The sequence below is a fragment of the Chelonia mydas genome, chromosome 3 (assembly GCF_015237465.2).
Source record: "Chelonia mydas isolate rCheMyd1 chromosome 3, rCheMyd1.pri.v2, whole genome shotgun sequence".
Classification (NCBI taxonomy): domain Eukaryota; kingdom Metazoa; phylum Chordata; order Testudines; family Cheloniidae; genus Chelonia; species Chelonia mydas.
Window position 1 is genome coordinate 189,749,311 of NC_057851.1, and position 22,378 is coordinate 189,771,688.

A 22,378-nucleotide genomic window follows, 5' to 3' on the forward strand; every position below is an offset into this window, starting at 1 on the left:
GTAACTCAAGTTGACATAGCTTAGATCTACTTACCGCGGGATCCACACTACACTATGATGACGGGAGACACTCTTCTGTTGACTCCCCTTACTCTTCTCATTCTGGTGGAGTACCAGAGTTGATGGGAGAGCAATCTGCGGTCGATTTAGCGGGTCTTCACTAGACCCGCTAAATCGACCCCCAGTGGAGCGACCGCTGCAGAGTTGATCCACCGGTAAGTGGAGACAAGCCCTAACATGCACCTTGTCTACAGAAGTGTTTCAAAAGAATTCAGTTTAAGAGCACCTTCCAAAAAAACCACTACGTTTTCTGAAGACTGGATAAGTAACAGTCAATGCCAAGACAGTTTTGAGACTATTTTATAAATGGGTACTGCACAGATTTTGTTTTAGATTTAGCTCTTGCTTAGTAATTCAAAGTACTGTACAGGTGATTCTTTAAAAAAAAAACAGGAAGAAAATACAAATAATTCTATTTATAAAATAGACATTGTACAAAAGTCAAAGCACACAAAAAGTTAAAACATTGATAACTACCCTTGAAATAAAAATGTAGAAAACAGAGAAGTGAAAAATGTCCATTGTATGTGATACCACTCTGGAAAGAGAAAGGAAATGCATTTACAATTCTCAGAAGAGACTTAAGTAAGAATGTCTGTTGCCTAGTTGCCTTTTACAAAGATATTACTTTTATATTTGTCTTTATTCAAGGAACATGTTTTATAATCTTGACACCAGAGTTTATGGAGACGAGAGAAACAACCACCCACCAAAATGAGGTAGGAATCTTTCTGGCAGAGACCCACAAACATCTTCACAAGACTAAAAATTCTAACCTTATTTGGAAAATATAGAATTTCAGTCAAACTATATTTATACTATAACTGTTCTTAACAAAAACAACAGTTCATAGAGCTGGTTAAAAGAGGTGTATGCAAACCAAGATCATCTTTATAAGGAGACAGAGTTGTAAAAAACACCCCCCCAAAAAATCAACCCATTTTAATTCTAAAAGAAAATGTCAGACCACTTCAGGCAGGGAAATTTTATTTTGAAGCTCAGCCCGCTTTGTATGTTCCTGGTTTCCTTTAGTAAGGCTTATTTTTATTTAAGTGGAGTTACAGGTAAGTATTGTGAACTGGTAAGTGCAGAGATTGTTGAGGTGTAGCCAGTAGAATAAACATACTCCAAGGTCATCCTCATTTTTAATGCTGAGAGGTGCAGCCCTAGCATGTTAAGATGAAAAACTAGGCAAGTGAGTGCCTAGGCTGAGCAGCTGCTACAGGACTACCATACTGTCAAATTACTGCTTAGCAAAACAAGTGCTCTGCTTCATAATGGATAAAGTACTCTGGATTATACCTTTGGTTACTAAAGCTACACAGGATCTTGTGCACTTTAAAAAAGACAATGGGCAAATCCTGCTCACCTTATTCAAGCAGTCCTACTTAAATCAGTGGGTGGAAAGGCATGTGTAAATGTCCCTTAATGGAGTTAAAAAATTACTCGATATGAAGTAATTATGCAGTATCAACTATAATAATGACGCTTCAACTGTTCAGTTAATAAACTTGGATCAGAAACAGATTCCACCTTGGACAGAACTACATTATAAAACCTACCAAAAATAATATTAATAAATAATTTAAATTAAATGCATACAACCTCCCCTGTCAATTATTTAGATTTCACTTGCTATGCTGGAGACAGCAAACAAGCCTACTAGTTATCCCATCATCTATAGTCTTTCAGAAAAAATAGGGTAGACAATATCTACATTTCAAGGGTACAAAAATCTCCATCCTTTCAGCCCTTCTTTATACATTACATAGAAGCAAAAAGGGGTCAAACCCCATTCTCCCCTCCCCCCCCCCCCTCTTTTTCAGGTTACATTTAAAGTTAAAAAAAAAAAATCTAAGGGAGTGATATTCCCAGAGATTACTGTGACAGGTCTGGTTGAGAGCCCTCTCTTGGCCACTCACAAGACTGCTATGGGGGAGATGCAGCTACTGAATCCCCAGCATCAGAGGGGTAGCCGTGTTAGTCTGGGTCTGTAAAAGCGGCAGAGAGACCTGTGGCACCCTATAGACTAACAGACACATTGGACCATGAGCTTTCGTGGGTGAATACCCACTTCGTCATATGCATGTAGTGGAAATTTCCAGAGGCAGGTATAAATATGCAAGCAAGAATCAGGCTAGGGATAACGAGGTTAGTTCAATCAGGGTTCTAAAGTTTCACCCCATGTTATATACAGAAGTTCTTTGGGGCAACCCAGGTTTTCTTGTAAGGGGGAAGCCTTTGATATGGAAGGAGTGCCTCAACAGGGCCATTTTCACATTCACTCAGCTCTGTACCAACGATATCCTTTTATTCAGAGCTTGTTATACTGTTCAGCTTGCAAAAACAAAATTAGTTCTTTTGCCAATACTTGCTATTAAAAGATAGTTACAGACACCTTCAGCCTGGATGCACTTGGATCTGCAGAAGTTGCCATCTTGTTGACCTTACAAGACTGGATTTGATAGGAGACCTGATTTTGCCATTTACTCTATTATCAATACCCTGGAGGTCAGCCTGGAGCTTTTAAAAAAATCATATGGACAGAAACCTACAGTTTACAGTATTGAATGGACTATGATCTATTTTTGGCCTCATTAAATGACTCTCTAGACCTCTGTCTCAAACTTATACAACAGAAAATATAACTCTGATTTCACTGGTCTCCAATCAGAATGAATAAAATTAGAATAAAGGACAACAATTCCTGCTGTTTGTGTCCAGCAAAAGCAGACATGGCCTTACACGTGCTGTGGAAATGCTACATGGCTCATAATTTTGGGAGGCAGCATGACCAGGGATTTCCCTCAAGCTTCAGATTGTGGTCCTATAAACAGAGAGCCCTGCAAATCTGCGGATATCCGCTTTATATCTGCGGATTGAATGCAGATAAAATTTCGTATCCATGCAGGGCTCTACCTATTCATACCACAGCTGTTCACACTGGGAAATTCCACCATCTCTGGATCTCATGTGCCTTCCTGGTAACTTAAAAAAACCCCACCATATTTTAGGCCTCAACTTCCCCACCTATAGAGAATTTATGAGCTTTGCAATTTGGCAGCCCCAGAAAGGGTGGCATATAAAAGACTTGAGAGAAGAACATTCTCAAAACTTATGGTCTTCATTGACATGTATAATCAATACACCATTGTTCAGCTGTAAGCCTCTTGATCTAACTTCCACTTTAGATGCTCTCCATTCACAGAACACCCTGTGGCCAGTCTTCTCTACTTCCTTTTCCCCACTTCCTCTCTGGCATTGTTTTTCTTGTTTCTGATGACCTGCATCTGGTCTTCTTTAGATTGATCGTACATTTATCTACAATCTAATAAAAAAATTTAATAGAATAGTAGGGGTGCTATTGTACTGTTCTAGACAAATTACAGTTTGGGTAACAATATTTCCCATTCCCTTGCATTTCCAAGTGCATAGGGACTCACTTCCTACCCTAAACTTTTGTGTAGTGTTTCTGTTAACTAGCTGTTGCAACCCAGCAACAGGTAAAGTGACTCATTACAAGCACTGAGCCATCGGAATGAAATGTTTACTGCTATATAAAGTACGTGGTTAGAGAGAAAATGTCTCCTTTACATACAGGACACATTTCTACAATTTACAACCTACTTATTTACTTTACTTGTAACTGCAGAGTAGGTTCATTTTGCAGTCCCACCTAGGATTTCTACTGTTTGAGTCTACTAATAAAATTGGATTTTAAACATACAAAGGAAGTCAGTGTGTTCCATATTAAAATCTCTTGGGGCTGGGTGTCTTGAAACCAATTTGCTTCTGAGTTATCCAGTATAATTACAGAATGTTAAGATCATTATCTGAATTACTCAGTTCAAAAAATAAGACACTACTTTGTTACATTTATACAATTCCATATCATAACCTGGACATCCCTCTGAAGAGGGCCAATGAGTACATAAATGTGCTTTTTGGACAGTTAATGTAATTTTTACAGTATATAGTTTTTCCTTTTCAAAATACTAGTGATGATGTTATTTGCATTCCTGAGAATCCTCTCCTCCACTTTCCTATTTTTTTCTTTGAGCCCCCTTCTCTGCAGTGACTTCAAAGCAGTCAGTGCTGCAGCTGGAATCACCCATCTGGAGTAATTGTAGAGCAGCATGTGGCTGACCATCCTAGCCCAGGAGCACAGAGCCAGCTGTAAGTATCATGGAATCCCATGCAAAGTAGTGTACAGAACCCCATGAAGGTTCCTTCCCGAGACATTTCCCTCCACTTCCACAACTCCTTCTGTTAGCACAAAGCCATCTTTGAGCAACAATGTTCCCCAATCACTAGACTGCATATGATTTCAAACCAAATCACATTTATCTTAAGAGGAACTCAGTACCCAGACACAAAAGGGTTGTTCATAGACAGCAGAAGCTGAAGAAGCCTGGAGGGGAGGAGAGTCATCCAGTGAGTGGTGCCTTCCCAAAACACAGGGTGCTCCGAAGCATGAGGGAAGGGCAAATAACTGACAGAAACCACACAATCTAGAAGATTTCAAATGCCGAATTATTACTGTTTTATCATTCAGTTTCAATCTAAAGGAGGATTAGGCTGCAGAACAAGATTCTAGAACTAGCTATCCAGCCGATATCTTTCCCTTGGAATCCGGCAGCCCCCACCAGGAAAATCGGCATCTAGAAAGTACATGAATTACTAGGCTTTGTTTCTTTTCAGTTTCCTGAGGGATCACAATACATTTGGGAGGCAGCCCCTCTTCAAACAGGAAACCATAGTGCCTCTATTCCTCACAACCTGTTGCCAGTAGAAACTCCGAAGAGTAGTTTTAAGGCTCTGAGCCCACAGAAATTAGTGATTTCCTATGGTAGTCTCTCTGCTCCTGTCCTCTGTTGTTAGGACTATCTCCTTGCAAGAGAATCAGTAGACTCCTAACCACAGCTCTCAGCTAAGTGGCAAAAGCAATACTTCGAGACTCCCCTCTCTGAATAAACAGCAGCAGCTTCATAGGGAAGGGCTCAAGATCAGTCCCTGGAAGCAACAAGAGACTCTTTAGAGAGCCAGCACATCATAATAGAACAAATCACCCTTTACAAGCATCTGAAGTGTGGCACAGCTCCTCCAGAGCTACTTCTGTATTGGCGCAGTTTTAATCATTAGTGGCTTCGTGTTTTCCCCACATGCCCTTAGATCACATTTCAATGAAAATGTTTCTTATTTAACAGATGCTGTCAAAGGATAGGGAGAAAAATAATCACTAGAAGTAGCAGGGCATGTCACAATACAGGAATGGCCTCAAGACAGCAGTTACATAAACTGTGTATGCTATTGGCACAATATTGCCAAAATACCAATGGCACTACCAGCCTCTTGACCTATGAACACTGAAATTAAACAATCAGAATCAGACAAAGTCCTGTACTGAAACAGGCACGCTTTTCAATACTTCTGAAAAGATATAAACAAGAAAAGGGACAAATATATTTAACAGGAGTTAAATGTACAAGGATGTTGGATGCATCTAATAACTTAAGAAAGAGCCTTTTATTTATCACATATAATTTGTATACAAGTCTGAGTAATATTTTACTAGTGAAATACCAGAATATTTATAACAATGTTAACATATACTCAGCATTTTCAGAAATGAATATTAATAAGTCAAATACAAACCCAAATATTTGGAATCTTCAGGCTGAATGAAATATTTTTATTGTCAAGCGGCCAAAGTATACAAAGTTTGGTCTGAAGCAGAACAGCCAGTGACAAGAATAGTTGAAGAGTGTTTATTGTTTCCAACACAATCATCAAGGAATCATCTGAGGCAAAATTGGTATTCTACTACCATCTGTAGGAAGAGAATGGAACTGTTTCCAATACAAAATATTCCACAGCAAATCATATACTGGTAATTACTGAAAATGTCTATACTTCCATTGTGATATGCAGTGTTTATGTAGCCATGTCAGTCCCAGGATATTACAGAGACAAGGTGGATGACATAATATCTTTTAACGGACCAACTTCTATTGGCGAGAAAGACAAGCTTTCGAGCTACCCAGAGCTCTTTTTCCCCCCTGTGACTACAGTGGTATTAACAGGCCACTTCACCTTGGGCGGTCCCCTAGAACAGTGGTTTTCAAACTGCGGGTTGCAACCCGCTACTGGGTCACGGAAAGTAAGGCACTGGGTCGTGGCAGCTCTGGTCAGCACCACTGACCAGGCTGTTAAAAGTCCATCGGTGGTGTTGCCTGGCTAAGGCAGGTTAGTCCCTATCTGTTCTGACAGTGCGCTGCGCCCCAGAAGTGGCCAGCAGCAGGTCTGGCTTCACGGCGGGGGGGCCACAGGGCTCTCTGTGCTGCCCCCGCCCCAGGCGCTGGCTTCACACTCCCATTGGCTGATTCCCAGCCAATGGGAGCTGGTGGTGCCTGCGGATGAGAGCCGCGGGGAGCCGCTTGCACACCTCCGCCTAGGAGCTGGACTTGCTGCTGGCCGCCTCTGGGGCATAGTGTGGTCCATGGTGCCAGGACAGGCAGGAAGCCTGCCTTACCATCCCCGCTGCACAGCTGACTGGGAGCCGCCCGAGAGAAGCCCACGCCCCAATCCCTTGGTCCAGCCCTGAGCCCCCCCAACCTGAAGTCCCTTCCTGCACCCCAAAACCCTCATACGCGGCTCCAGCCCAGAGCCTGCCCCTCTGCCCAGAGCCCTGACCCCCTCCCACACCCAAATCCCCTTCCCCAGCCCCACCCCAAACCCAGAGCCTCTCCTGCACCCCAAATTCCTCATCCCCAACCCCATCCCAGAGCCTGCACCCCCCAGCTCAGAGCCCTGACCCCCTCCCGCACCCCAACCCCTCATCCTCAGCTCCGTTGGGTCACGGGCATCAACAATTCTCTTCAGCTGGGTTGCCAGAAATTTTTTTTGAAAACCACTGCCTTAGAATATGTACTAACTGCTTATGCTAAACTTTACCTGTTTGCCCTCATATTTAGCTGGGACTCTGAGGTTATTTCTACTACAGCTGTCATAATTTTATGTTGCTCAGGGGTGTGAATAAACCACCCCCCCAAGAGATATAAATTATGCCGGCATAAGTGCTAGTGTGTACAGAGCTATCTCGGCGGGAAAGCTTCTCCCACCAACATAGGTTCTGCCGCTCGCGGGGGTGGGTTTTTTATGCTGCCGGGAGAGCTCTCTCCCGCCACCATAGAGCATCTTCACCACAAACGCTGCAGAAGTAACTTATACCCACACATACATACATATATACACACACACAGTATAAGTTTTAAACAAACAATTTAATACTGTACACAGCAATGATGATTGTGAAGCTTGGGAGTCAGAGGGTGGGATATTTCTCATGGAATGCCTCGCTGTTAAATGATGATCTAGCACTTGGCTGAGCTCTCAAGGGTTAACACATTGTTGTTTATGTAGCCTCACACTCTCCAAGGCAGCAGAAATGGAGGGAGGAGAAACAATAGAAGCATGGCAGTGGCTGTGAACATTCCCTGCGGAAACTGAACACGATGATGAACCCACGCTATCCCACTGGAGTGCACCACTCCCTCCACTTTCCAAAGTGCTGGGTGGCGCGTGTGTGTATGAGAGTGAGAGAGAGAGAGAGAGAGAGAGAGACGCGCATTGCCCCTTTAAGTACACTGACCCCACTCTAAGTACATTGCCTTTTTAAGTAGATCAGCAAGTTGAGACAGCAGCCGCTGACAGCAAGCTCCCTCCATCCTGAGCCCTGTTGTGTTCCACACCTCCTGCCCTGTGGAGATGGGGCACAGGAGCAGGGGGAGAGGGACACCCTGATATCAGCACCCCTCTTCCCCCTCACAGCAAGCAGGAGGCTCCCAAGGCAGAGGGCAGGAGCAGCACGTGGCAGTGGGGGGAGGGGCAGCTTAACTGCTTGGCAATTGGTAGCCTGCTGGGCAGCTGCCATACAGGGAACTTAGGGGAGCTGATGGGGGGCTGCCGGCCCACCCTGGTTCCAAGCCCCCACCAGCTAGCTCCAACGGACTGCTCTTCCTGCAAGCAGTGGACAAAGCAGGCAGCTGCCAAACAACATTATAAGGGAGCATTGCACAACTTTAAACGAGCCATGTTCTCTAATAGATCAGCGACGTCACAACAAAACAAAGTTAACCAGGACGACGTTAAGTGAGGAGTTACTGTATAACACTTACAACAAGATTGGTGAGCAGTGCAGAATCCATGCTTTCAGGCATAGATGGGGGGCATGCAGTTTACAGGGGCTGTTGAAAAACATCACGAAACATAGTCGGAAGCCCACGGAATGATGGGACAGAAAGAACTGCAGCATGGGACGGTGAGCCCACACCCATCATGCACAAGTTGCACTACTCTCTCTCGATGCTAGAGCACCAACTATGGATGCATTCAGCTGACACAAGGAGTGTTGTGTGAGCATGCACGATCGATACAATTATAATGGCCATCAGCATAACCTGCGTTGACATAACACTGTAGTGTAGACATAGCCAAAGTGTAGACATACTCCGAGGACTTGTCTTCGTGTACAGTGATACAGCTGCACCAGTGAAGACATTACTACGCTGACGGGATAGCACTGTCTACACACAGGGTTAGGTATAACTACATCACTCAGGAGTGTGGATTTTTCACACCCCTGAGCAACATAATTATATTAATATAGGTCTGTAGTGTAGACCTGGCTCAAGTACCTTTCCCAGACCTAAGGAAGAGCTCTGTGTAGCTTGAAAGCTTGTCTCTCTCACCAACAGAAGTTGGTCCAATAAAAGATATTACCTCACCCGCCTTGTCTCGCTATACTTTTCATTGAATAATATTTTTGTACTAGGGTCCCAACTTCAAAATGTTTTCTCTTTAGGAGATAGAAGTGCTTGGAAGTTACAATGGCCACATTAGAGCTCCTACAAACTGTTTGATCATCATTTTATTTGCCCATGTTCCTAAACTTTTCTGTAACCTTATGGTTTTGAAGGCTATGAAGAACTCAGCCATGAGGAGATGAAAGACGCTAAAAGGAAATTTATACCCCAAATTAAAATAACACAGCAAAAGAACTAAAAAAGAGCCACCGTGGCTTAACAACCATGTAATAGAAGCAGTGAGAGATAAAAAGGCATCTTTTAAAAAGTAGAAGTCAAATCCTAGTGAGGTAAATAGAAAGGAGCATAAACACCGCCAAATTAATGTAAAAATGCAATAAGAAAAGCCAAAAAGGAGTTTGAAGAATGGCTAACCAAAAACTCAAAAGGTAGTAAAATGTTTTTTAAGTACATCAAAAGCAGGAAGTCTGCTAAACAACCAGTGGGGCCCCTGGACGATTGATACACAAAAGGAGCACTTAAAGACAATAAAATCATCGCAGAGAAACTAAATGAATTCTTTGTTTCAGTCTTCATGGCTGAGGATGTTAGGGAGATTCCCAAACCTGAGCAGTCTTTTGTAGGTGACAAATCTGAGGAATTGTCACAGATTGAAGTATCACTAGAGGTGGTTTTGGAATTAACTGAGAAACTTACCAGTAACAAGTCACCAGGACCAGATGGCATTCACCCAAGAGTTCTGAAAGAATTCAAATGTGAAATTGCGGAACTATTAACTATGGTTTGTAACCTGTCCTTTAAATCAGCTACTGTACCCAATGACTGGAATATAGCTAATGTAACGCCAATATTTAAGAAGGGCTCTAGAGATGATCCTGGCAATTACAGACTGGTAAGTCTAACGTCAGTACCAGGCAAGTTAGTTGAAACAATAGTAAAGAATAAAATTGTCAGGCACATAGAAGAGCATAAATTTTTGGGCAAAAGTCAACATGGTTTCTGTAAAGGGAGATCATGTCTTACTAATCCATTAAAGTTCTTTGAGGGGGTCAACAAACGTGTGGACAAGGGGGATCCAGTGGACATAGTGTACTTAGATTTCCAGAAAACCTTTGACAAAGTCCCTCACCAAAGGCTCTTACGTAAATTAAGTTGTCATGGGATAAGTGGGAAGATCCCTTCATGGATTGAGAACTGGTTAAAAGGCAGGGAACAAAGGGTAGGAATAAACAGTAAATTTTCAGAATGGAGAGGAGTAACTATTGGTGTTCCCCAAGGGTCAGTCCTAGGACCAATCCTATTCAACTTATTCATAAATGATCTGGAGAAAGGGGTAAACAGTGAAGTGGCAAAGTTTGCAGACGATACTAAACTGCTCAAGATAGTTAAGAACAAAGCAGACTGTGAAGAACTTCAAAAAGATCTCACAAAACTAAGTGATTGGGCAACAAAATGGCAAATTAAATTTAATGTGAATAAATGTAAAGTAATGCACACTGGAAAAAATAACCCCAACTAGACATACAATATGATGGGGGCTAATTTAGCTACAACTAATCAGGAGAAAGATCTTGGAATCATTGTGGATAGTTCTCTGAAGACATCCACGAAGTGTGCAGCGGCAGTGAAAAAAGCAAACGGGATGTTAAGAATAATTTTAAAAGGGATAGAGAATAAGACGGAGAATATTTTATTGCCCTTATATAAATCCATGGTACGCCCACACCTTGAATACTGCATACAGATGTGGTCCCCTCATCTCAAAAAATATATACTGGCATTAAAAAAGGTTCAGAGCAGGGCAACTAAAATGATTAGGGGTTTGGAACGGGTCCCATATGAGGAGAGATTAAAGAGGCTAGGACTTTTCAGCTTGGAAAAGAGGAGACTAAGGGGGGATATGATAGAGGTATATAAAATAATGAGTGGTGTGGAGAAAGTGAATAAGGAAAAGTTATTTACTTGTTCCCATAATATAAGAATTAGGGGCCACCAAATGAAATTAATGAGTATTCAAAACAAATAAAAGGAAGTTCCTCTTCACTCAGCGCACAGTCAACCTATGAAACTCCTTGCCTGAGGAGGTTGTGAAGGCTAGGACTATTACAGGGTTTAAAAGAGAACTAGATAAATTCATGGAGGTTAAGTCCATTAATGGCTATTAGCCAGGATTGGTAAGGAATGGTGTCCCTAGCCTCTGGTTGTCAGAGGGTGGAGATGGAGGGCAGGAGAGAGATCACTAGATCATTACCTAGTAAGTTCACTGCCTCTGGGGCTCCTGGCATTGACCACTGTTGTAGACAGGATACTGGGCTGGATGGACCTTTGGTCTGACTCAATATAGCCATTCTTATGTTCTTATGAAATGGAGAGAAATCCAAAAACAGATGTCTTCAGTGCATGCAGTCCAATAACACTGGCCTCCTTGCCACTAAGCACTACTTTCTGACAAAACCAAATTGGCTGAAAAAATATTTGTATAATCTCACAAGAATCTAATACCCTAGAGGAGAATTTTGAGGTTCTGGAAACACAGGTCAGATCATTTACCCCTTAACTAATTGCCCTCTATGGAAAAAACACAAACAAGTGGAGAAGAGTGTTCCAGAAACAAAACAGTGGCTGATTCTGTGTCTCAGAAGAAACATTAATAATCATAAAAAGAAAAGGAGTACTTGTGGCACCTTAGAGACTAACCAATTTATTTGAGCATAAGCTTTCGTGAGCTACAGCTCACTTCATCGGATGCATACTGTGGAAAATACAGAAGATGTTTGTTTTTATACATGCAAATCATGAAAAAATGGGTGTTTATCACTACAAAAGGTTTTCTCTCTCCCCCCACCCCACTCTCCTGCTGGTAATAGCTTATCTAAAGTGATCACTCTCCTTACAATCAAGGAGAGTGATCACTTTAGACAAGCTATTACCAGCAGAAAAGTGGGGTGGGGGGAGAGAAAACTTTTTGTAGTGATAAACACCCATTTTTTCATGATTTGCGTGTATAAAAACAAACATCTTATGTATTTTCCACAGTATGCATCCGATGAAGTGAGCTGTAGCTCACGAAAGCTTATGCTCAAATAAATTGGTGAGTCTCTAAGGTGCCACAAGTACTCCTTTTCTTTTTGCGAATACAGACTAACATGGCTGTTACTCTGAAACCTGTCATTAATAATCATGAATCAGAGGAATGAAAACTCTTATCGGCTGGCACAGCCCAGCTTTACAAGATATCATTTGAATATATCAGCTGGATGAAAGTAAAAGTCACAGCTCAAGAAGACCTACAGCCAAAGGAAGGACCTTATTAAACAGTATGCAAACTGGTGTTATGGCATACTATGGAGAGGGAATCAAAAGGTAAGCCAGAATAAAGAGCAACAATACTGCTCCTCTACCAGACATCATACTCAGAATCTGTTTGCAAGAGCAGTAGAAGGACTTTTCCAGCTGTTTTCTCCAGATCAAGGTAATTTAATAGAAAAATCTCAATTGTGTTATTCAATGAGGATATGACCATAAAAATTCTTTCTCCTGCAAAACTTTGGGTAAACTTCAATAACAACATGTGTTTGGAGACGCAGAACCTGAAACACAGCTATCAGCCACACACAAAAACAATACATAAAAGAATTCTAAGAAACTGAACTAGAAAGGACTCCAAAGTTTGGTTTGTGGCTGTTACAAAGTTGTTTTATCAAGGATTATGGTTCAATTCTTTGTAAGATTTGTTGAACAAAAGGGAACAAAGTGCTTCCACCTTGCTATCATTATCCCTAATGGCACAGCAAAATTATGCAATATCATATTCAGGACATGTTATTACTAAAATATCTGGACATGGACTAATGCCTCCCCTTTCTTTCACCCTTACCTCCCACAAATGGTATGTGGGCAGGAAAAGAAACTATAATAAGAAGTGGATTGTTCAGGCCCCCGCACAGGATTCTTTATACACAGAGGGACAATACTTTACGCAGAACTTTGGTGAAAGAAAACATTTAAATGCTTATATCTGCAATACATCTGATATAGAGTTTTGGGTTTCATATTTAATTGCTTCCAATAAAACCAATATTTTTAAAGTATACCACAGTTTCCACATGTGGGGAGCAGAGGGGTACAAGAATGCCTTTCTTCTCATTTATGTTGATTGCAAACACATCCAAATAGTATGCCTAGATTTTTTTTGATTGTTTCATTTTTTATTTTTTTTAAGGAATGAGTACAAACTTAGGCCAGGTTTACACTCTAAATTTACACTGGTATAGCTATGTAGCTATGGGGTATGAAAAATCCACACCCCTGAGCAATGCAGTTATACCAACTTAACCCCCAGTGTAAACAGTGCTGTGTCAACAGGAGAGCTTCTCCCATCAACACAGCTACCCACCTCTTGTGGAGGTGGATTAACTACACCCAACAGGAGAAGCTCTCCCGTCGGCATAGTAGCATATTCACTGAAGCACTATAGTGGTGCAGCTGCACCAGTACCGCTGTGCCGCTGCCGTGTTGTAAGTGTAGACCTGCCCTGAGAGTGATGTGGGTAACCAAATCTCATGCTTGACAGCATCAGGTGGCTGAACTGCATATGAGTATCGGAGAGAAATTACGCACAAAGTGCACAGCATTGACCAGTTGACTAAGTGCATTATGCAATAAGGAAGCATGGACTTTGCTTTGTTCTGAAGCCTCAGATACTTTTCACTGCCAGAGAAAGGCCAGTGCTCTTAGATGAACAAGTACTCTGATCAAGTATGGTAATTCCTATGTTCCTTTCCATCCCCTGTAACGCACCAATAGAAGGGAAAAAAAGCAAAGCATCAGGGAGAAATGCCAGGCATTGCTGTAAACATCACAATTGTGGGGAAGATTTTCTGGAGTTAATGGAAAATCAAGATATGGCAGACCTACATCTGGGAACAGATTTGACAACTGCTAAGGAGGTGATATGACGGATCTTCAGGTGGAGCCAGTCATCCACTCTGCTCTTGAAGCACCCAATATCCAATAAGGGAAAGGAAACCCTCATTAGCTTTAACCCCAGCTGTTCACACCATTTCCCTCAGACGGTTGCCATGGCCATCATCTTCAGATTAAGACCTATGAACCTGCTAAGACAGCTCAAAAGGAGGAAGCATAGATATAACTATTATGTTGCTCTTTTTAAAAGAAATGTTAAGGAAAGCTAAGATAGTGCTATTCTTTCCAGTACCAGCTTTTTCATCCCAGTAACAGGGCTTAGGAGTGCCTTATAAGGTATGTCTACACTGCAAATAAAAACCTGTAGCTGGCCCATGAGGCTTGGGCCATAGCCCAAGCTCTGCAACCCTCGCAGGGTCCTAGAGCCCGGGCTCCAGCCCGAGCGTCTAAACTGCAATTAAAAAACCCCCCAGCCCAAGCCACTGGCATGGGCCAGCCGGGGTTTTTAACTGCAGCATAGACAGACCCACACTGACCAAGTAACCTCTCCAGAAAGTTAAGGAGCAGCTTTCACAGGCTCCTGAATTAGTCTCATCCCTAGTGAATTAGTTCCCACGACAGACTATACATGGTTTCTCAATGGTCTGCCATGCCTTGAAATATTTTCTTGTTCAGTGATACTCAGCAACCTAGGGCTTCTGGCCAGTGTAGTTTTGCACCTGACAATATATTACCATTGAAGTAAACTGATACCAAGCAAGGGCAAAATCTTGATATTCCCAAACCATTTAACCTGTAATGAAGGAGAGGGAGAGCATCTGGCAATGGAGCATGCAGAGCTGGCCAGACATATCACAGAGATCCCTGTTTTAGGGGAGGAGCTTGGGACCCTAAAGTCCACACTTATCACCTCTTTTTCGCATGTCACTCCACATTTTACTCCACCCCAAATGCACATGCAGCCGAGAGAATCACAATCTCAAATTAACTATCAGACTCTAACCTACTTTCACCCTGCTATAAGCAAATACAGAGCAGCAGCACAGCATAAACATGATGGGGAGAAAAGACAGGGACAACAAGGGGCGTGGAAGAGAGGCAGAAGGGGAAGTAAAAATAAAGGAGGGGGAAGATGTTTCCAATCTGGACCAATATTCCAGTTGGAAAATAACCCCTCTCCCCACTATGTGTTGTTATCTTCCCAACCCACATACCTCAACAGTGTGACAATTATAGGTGAAGAGCAATGGTTTAAAAAAAAAAATCTAAATTTTCTGGAAGCTAAGTAGAACCCACTCGTATCATTTTGAACATAATAGTGTCACATATCACAAATTAAGAGTCAATCTGAATCAGTAATTGACGTCTTCCAAATACTTCTTGGTGCTGCTGGAAGCCGTGTTCAAGATTCAGCTAATGACACCCTACCTACCCTGTGAGTCAATACTGAGCCAATGCCCCAACATGATTTTATAGGCGCTGCGCGGTGGGGTTGCCTTAAAAACCAATGAGGATCTGAACTAATGTAGTCATTAAAGAAAACATGGGACTTGCCACAAGAAAAGCGTTGTTAACCCCAGTACCCTGGCCAAATTCCAACTCTAGCAATTACATTCTGCCAACCTAAATCCCCCTTGCTGTTTCAATTGGATATGACATTTTTCTACCCTTCCAGCCCTGAACTGCAATACAGTATTTTGCGCTGTTGAATAGCTGCCACATTTCAGTGGTGGTGAACATTATCTACAGAGCTACATACACATACATGGAGTAGATGAAGCACTTTACAAACTTAGGGATCTTTGGGGAATTATGATGCTATATACATTTAAAATACTACATTTCATCTTTTTTTGCACTGACTTCCAGCTTTTTCTCCTCCTCCCCCCATGGAACTCAGATTAAAAAGTAGAAGTATAAAAAGTCACAAAAAGGAAAGAGAGAGAGAAAAGAAAAAAAAAGAGGAGACATGAAAAAGGGGCCCAATGAAAGATTGAAAACAAGATTTAAAGGACCAGACACAAGAAAAGAATCTCAGAGCAGGTCTACACTACGGTGTTAAGTTGACCGAAGTTAAGCAATTCCAGCTAGGTGAATAACGTAACTGGAGTCAATGTAGCTTACATTGACTTATTGCGGTGACTACACCATGCTGGGTCAATGGAAGACTTACCTTACGCTTCTCGTTCTGGTGGAGTACCGGAGTCGACAGGAGAGCGATCTGTGGTTGACTTAGCGGGTCTTCACTACCCTGAAGGCTGGACTATGCTACCTCTTAAGTCGATGTAACTTACGTCACTCAGGAGTGTGAAAAAGACACCCCCTTGAGTGACATAAGTTACATCGACTTAAGTACTGTCCACAACAGGCTATGCACGTCTTCAGCAGACGTGGTGCAGCTAGACCGATGTAGCCCGGTAGTGTAGACCTGCCCTCATACCCAGTACACTGGACACACCCAGAACCAGAGAGACAGAATCAAAGGAAAACAAATTGAGAATTGAACAAGAACCATCAGTCAAAATTTAGGCAATTAAAACTCCTGATTGCAGCAGAAAGTGATGTCAGAAACAAAAATGCAGAATGGGAAGAATTAATGTGACAACAATAAGCCATATTTACAGTTGGCGCAGAAAGGAAGAGAGGGGAACATCTAACCAGGTCATCCCAAAAATTACTCTCTGCCACAAAAACAGAAAAAATAGAATATTTCCTTAGTAAAATTATGTAGCATAAATAGTGTTTTTATCTGCAAAGAGCTTTACAAAATTATAGCCTAGTGCTGCAAACACTATCAGGCATCATGAGTAGTGGGAAATTAATAAGGTTTGTACATGTGAGAAAAGACCTAAAGGGACTGGTCCTTAATCCTCAAAGGTCATGTGAGGGAAGTAATATCCCCATTTTATATAAAGGGAAACTAAGTTAGAAAGGTCAAGTGACTTGCCACAGGCCACCGAGGAAATCAGTAGCTGGAATAAGAACTCAAAACCTTTTGGTTCTTAGTTCCGTACCCAGACTATGACTCTCAGTTGAAAGTGTTATTTAAATGCGAACACAACTCCTTAGTTTACTGACAAATACAAAATTCGCTATGATTTGCATTGCAGGGCCAATATAGCCCTGGAAGAACAGGCAGACTTCGCAGCTGGTGATTTCACTCATTAAGATATGGGTGGGATGGATTTGAAGCAACAGCTCATATTTAAGATACTCAGTTGAGCGTACCCATATTCAGAAACCAAGTTATTGTTTTCACTAGTAAACTGACAATATTTCTTTTCAGAAGTAACTGATAGCAAAATATGGAACAAAAAGATTATGCCTTTTATAGCATCTTTTTGTACAATGCCTACTTTCAACCTTGTGATTTCAATCAGAAACAAAAAAAATTATAAGAAAGACGTTTATATTTATTCTTCCCCGCTAGTTTTTGATCTTTCAGAAGTCCCATATAGCAGTCCCAAATACTCCACAAGAGCCACAGCTACTGATCAGAAAGACAGTAATTTGAACAACAAGCAATGCTGAAGAATAGTTTAGTCAATTTGAATAATACAAGTAGTATCTAATAAAAAAGTGACACATTGTGATGGTACAAATATAGGGTACAACACACTTATTTTGTATTTATAAAAAAATAAAAATAAAAAATGTGTTTTAGGGGAAAAAGTACAATAGAAACATTCACTGCACAACACTGTTGTATGCAAGCCAACTAATGTATTTAAATACATTTGGATACAGTATCCCCCAAAGCCATTAGTAGTAATAATAAAAATCGATAAAAAATATAATTTGAGAAATCTAACACTTTCCCCACTAGGTGGCAGCAATGATTTAGCTATCTGATTTAGCCAAATGAAGATAGAACCAATGGGCTGCCTATTGTATACCTCTTAATTACAGTCTTAAGCAAAGCATCACTGTCCACTGCACTCTGCTAATAACTATAACTTCCTAGTAGGATCTAGACCTAGCAGGACCTAGAGATTAAAAAATACATTCCTAAGAAACATTTCTACTTCCAATGCCAGATGAAAGCTTTCCTCCTCTACTAGGGATACATGATGAAAATCTGTTTGTCGGGTAAATAAAATATTTTATTTCCTACTCAGTTTATACTGGGAATGAGTTATTCACAGCAGGCATGCTTATTACAATAGTTATTCAAACAAATCAAGGAGTACCTACTAGTTACTCTTCATTTATTTTAAATGATACAAAAGAAAATGTTTACAGAAACTGCACTTAGTCCGATGCATTTCATATATTAATAATTTTAAAAATAGTCTGTTATTTTATATGCGTTATTACTATCTGCATCACAGTAGTGCCTAAAGTCCCCAAATGAGAGCAGTGCCCCATTGCACTAGGCACTGTACAAACACATATTAGAAGCCAGTCTCTGCCCTGAAAAGAGCTTATGCTCTAAATAAATGAGATAGATATAGGGTGAGAGGGGAAACAGAAGGACAAACAGGTGCTGTTTGATTTTTGGGCAAGTAACTTCAATTCAGATGAGCTGGAAATAGAACTCCAATCTCCTAAGTCACATTCCAGTTTCCTATCTGCTGAACTACGCTGACGGATGTAACTCATTTCTGTATAGTGAGATGTACAGCGACTTCAGGTAGTAATTTGATATTTTTATAGAGGTTGATCAGTTCCATTTTCCCTACCTGCAGCACAGAGACATTGTGTCAATAGGGTACCAGGGTAAAAATGCCCTCTGCCAACTTTTCCTGTTCCTTTGACGTGCGTAAAGACACTCTCAGCTGCAGCCAACTCCAACCTGCTCCTATTAAATGTTGCAGTAATACCACAGAGCAGAGAGTATTCTGACAACTCTTCTGCTTTGCAAAATGTATGTTCACCGTTATTTGTTTGACTGAGTGACTGGCTAGATACACAGATTTAGGCAATATGGTCACTCATATAATGGATAGTTAAATTCAGTGTAAGAAATATTGTCCTGGGGAGAACCAGATTTTTCAGAAATTGGAAACGCAATAGAGCCTTTAACTTCTAAATCACACCTTCACAGCCAAGTGAAACACCTAACTCCACGATTGCATCTGTGCTGATAGACCCTTCTACCTACATGGAGATGACTGCAGGAACATGGCCGTAGACTGGTAACACCTAACATTCACTCCAGGTGATACTAGTTTTCATGTTTATGTAAAATGGTTTGGTGGCCTCAGTGCACAGTCCAACGGACAGCTGTTCACATTACAAAACCACCACCACAGCTGACACCAATTGGTTATTCTGCTGGCATTCTCAACTGAGACATCAAAGAACAAATCAGTTTAGAAACTGAACTACCCTTTAACCCCTTGAAATGGTCCCTCCACATCAGGGCTGAGAAACATTAGTGGGACACCACAGGGGAAGCTTTTGCTACTACTGTGTGTTATGTCTATGACCCTGCCAAATTCACAGCTGTTAAAAAACGCATCATGGACCGTGAAATCTGATCTCCCCCTGAAATCTGGCTATTGAAGGGGCCTCCCACCATGTACCGGGCTCCAGCTGCTAGTCCCAGAAGGACTTCCTCTTCCCCTGCAGGGTGGTACACCCTTACTTCTGTGTTGCCTTCAAAGCTAGGCTCTGCAGGCAGCAAAGCCATGGAGCTTCCTGCAGTGAGGGGAGTTTCCCGGAGAGGGGTCTGACCTGCCCCCTGGAGTGGCCTGTGCAGGGGAAGAGAAAGTCCTGTCCTTCCCCAGCTAAGCCGGGACTAACAGCTGGAGCACAGTGCAGGGTCTGGGGCGCCCTCAACCCTGCCCCTCCCAGCTCCAGGCCCAGCACTCACAGGTTAAAGGAGCCTTGGGCTGGCTCGGGGGGAGTTGGATCATGGCACCTCCCTGACCATGAGACCCTAGGTGGTGACCCACCCATAAGACTGGCCTTGCACCCCGCAAAGTGATGACCTCTACAATACCCTGCGACCCTCACTTCTGCGCTGCTGTGGGTGGCGACACTGGCTTCAGAGCTGGGCATCTGGACAGCAGCTGCTGCTTCGTGGTCGCCCAACTCTGACGACAGCGCCCCTGCCAGCAGCCGCACAGAAGTAAGGGTGGCAACCCCACTGCCCACCACAACCCCCTGTTGTGTCACAACCCCCCACAGTTACAACACTATGAAATTTCACATGTAAACATCTGAAACCATGAAATTGACTATTTAAAAAATCCTATTACCATGAAATTGACCTAAATGGACCAGGCATTTGGTAGGGCTCTAATTATGTCTAGTCAAACCAGCCTCAACCAGTAGTAACATTTAAAAGAAAACGTAGCCTGCTTCCATCTTCGACACCCTAATCGCCGCACGCCATGCCAGCCATGTCCCACGATTTTACCCACCAACTTGTCCCAAATCTCGGCTGCAACTCCCATGAGCGGTTGCTACTGCAACATGGGGGAAGAACAGACTTACAGGAGCAGGGGATTTTTTCTTTTAAGCGAACGGGCGGGCAGGCACCCACCCAGCCCTCCTGCCCCTCTCTGAGGGCTGTCACTGGGCCGAGGTTTCAGGGACCATCCCAACGGCCGTGGGGCAACCCCAGCACCAAACTCTGCTTGGTCCCACAGATGCTCACGGGCCTCGTTCATTGCGCGGCTGGGTTTGTTTAACCCGTGAGCCCCTCGTCTCATGCCTGTAAATGGCGACATCAACTGTCCGTCGGTCCGTCCCGACCCCTCTCCACTGGCCCCCCAGCCCAGCTTGTCCGTCTGTCCCTCGCGCCCCCCCCTTCCCCCAGCCCAGCTTGTCCGTCTGTCCCTCGCGCCCCCCCCTTCCCCCAGCCCAGCTTGTCCGTCTGTCCCTCGCGCCCCCCCCCTTCCCCCAGCCCAGCTTGTCCGTCTGTCCCTCGCGCCCCCCCTTCCCCCCAACCCAGCTTGTCCGTCTGTCCCTCGCGCCCCCCCTTCTCCCCAGCCCAGCTTGTCCGTCTGTCCCTCGCGCCCCCCTTCCCCCCAGCCCAGCTTCTCCGTCTGTCCCTCGCGCCCCCTCCTCCCCCCCAGCCCAGCTTATCCGTCTGTCCCGCGCGCCCCCCTTTCCCCCCAGCCCAACTTGTCCGTCTGTCCCTCGCGCCCCCTCCTCCCCCCCAGCCCAGCTTATCCGTCTGTCCCGCGCGCCCCCCTTTCCCCCCAGCCCAGCTTGTCCGTCTGTCCCTCGCGCCCCCCAGCCCAGCTTGTCCCTCCGTGCGTCCCCTCCTCGCCCCCGCCCAGCTTGTCCGTCTGTCCGGCCGCGGGCGCCGCTACCTTGAGGACGCCGCTCATCTTGGCCAGCAGGGCCCGGAACTCGTGCGGCGCCGCCTCGGGGTAGAGCTGGCCCCGCAGTAGCTCCTCGGTGACGCCCGCGTGGCCGTAGTACGCGGCCTGCGCGATGCCGCTCAGCAGCCCGCTCAGCGGCTTGGAGCCCGCGGGCTGGGGCTGCTCCGCCGCCATGCCGGACCGGGGAGCGAGCGAGCGCCGGCACGGCAAGTGACGGGGGCCGGGCGGGGACAAACCCAGCGAGGGACGGAGCCCGCCGCGCTCTCCACAGCGCCCCCGTCTGGTGCCTCTGCACGCGGCTCTTCCCCCTGCAGCCCGCCTGGCTCTTCCCTGCTCCCGCAGAGAGGCCGCCAGAGCGCTCCGCCCCCGCCTCAAGGGGACAGGCCTGAGCCAGCCCCGGAGCCCCCCGTGCCACCCAGCCCGCTCCTCCCGCAGACCCCCCCGCCCGGGACAGCAGCCCCCAGCCTCCCCGCCCATCCGCTCTCCCAGCGCCAGGCTCAGCAAACACTGGACAAAGTCTTCTTACCTTTGCCCCCTTCACTTCTAGCTCTGCAGGGACAAGTGGAAGGTCCCTTCTCCCGGGGATGTTTTTGTTGGTCTATAATTTGACAGAAGGGCTGATCCTTTTAGGCCACGCTACCGTCTAGAGCAGTGGTTCCCCAACTTTCACAACCTGTGAACCCCTGTCACTAAAATGTCTAGTCTGGTGAGCCCCCTCCTAAATATGAATATTTCCAGGGATTTCCTCCTTTACCTGAGTATAAATTATAAAAGTAGTGATCCTGGAAATATAAAATTTGTTTTTACGACATGCTTATTACACGCTGCATCCGATGAAGTGAGCTGTAGCTCACGAAAGCTTATGCTCAAATAAATTGGTTAGTCTCTAAGGTGCCACAAGTCCTCCTTTTCTTTTTGTGAATACAGACTAACATGGCTGTTACTCTGAAACATTACACACTATATTATTATTAATCATTACAGTATTTTTATTATGTTATGAAAATGGCAACACTCTTCCAAGATCTCACTTTCATAGCTTGTATCACTTTGAATAAGCCTGTTATAAGACAAGGCTCCTATGTTTCATCGAGTATCAGATGTGAAACAGCATGAAGGTATTTAAGAAGCCAACTCAAAGAGTTCCTCCTACACAAGCATTCAGGTCTTGAGCAGTCCAGGCAAACCGCGCATGTTACAACAAAGCTTAATCTTGTTCTTCATAATAATTTTAAAAACAATACTAGCTGCCTATTTAATTTTAAAAACACCAAAAAATATTCACCT

At 43.8% G+C, this 22,378-nt stretch overlaps 1 protein-coding gene and 1 long non-coding RNA gene across 4 annotated transcripts in view; one reads left to right on the forward strand and one right to left on the reverse strand.

The window, feature by feature from the left end:
* COMMD1 (copper metabolism domain containing 1) overlaps positions 1–21,511 on the reverse strand; it is a 117,377-nt gene extending 95,866 nt beyond the window's left edge. The window contains exon 1 of one of the 3 annotated variants that reach the window (XM_037896100.2): positions 21,080–21,511. In XM_037896100.2, coding sequence (XP_037752028.1) covers positions 21,080–21,265 — 186 coding nt within the window. In that variant the 5' untranslated portion in view covers positions 21,266–21,511. The remainder of the gene's footprint in view (positions 1–21,079) is intronic. The other 2 variants (XM_037896101.2, XM_037896102.2) reach the window with 2 other exon arrangements.
* On the forward strand, positions 6,297–6,685 carry LOC122465247. Its single transcript, XR_006289950.1, has 3 exons — positions 6,297–6,329; positions 6,461–6,463; positions 6,609–6,685. It is a non-coding gene; the product is annotated as an uncharacterized LOC122465247 (long non-coding RNA).
* Positions 21,512–22,378: the final 867 nt, after the last annotated feature.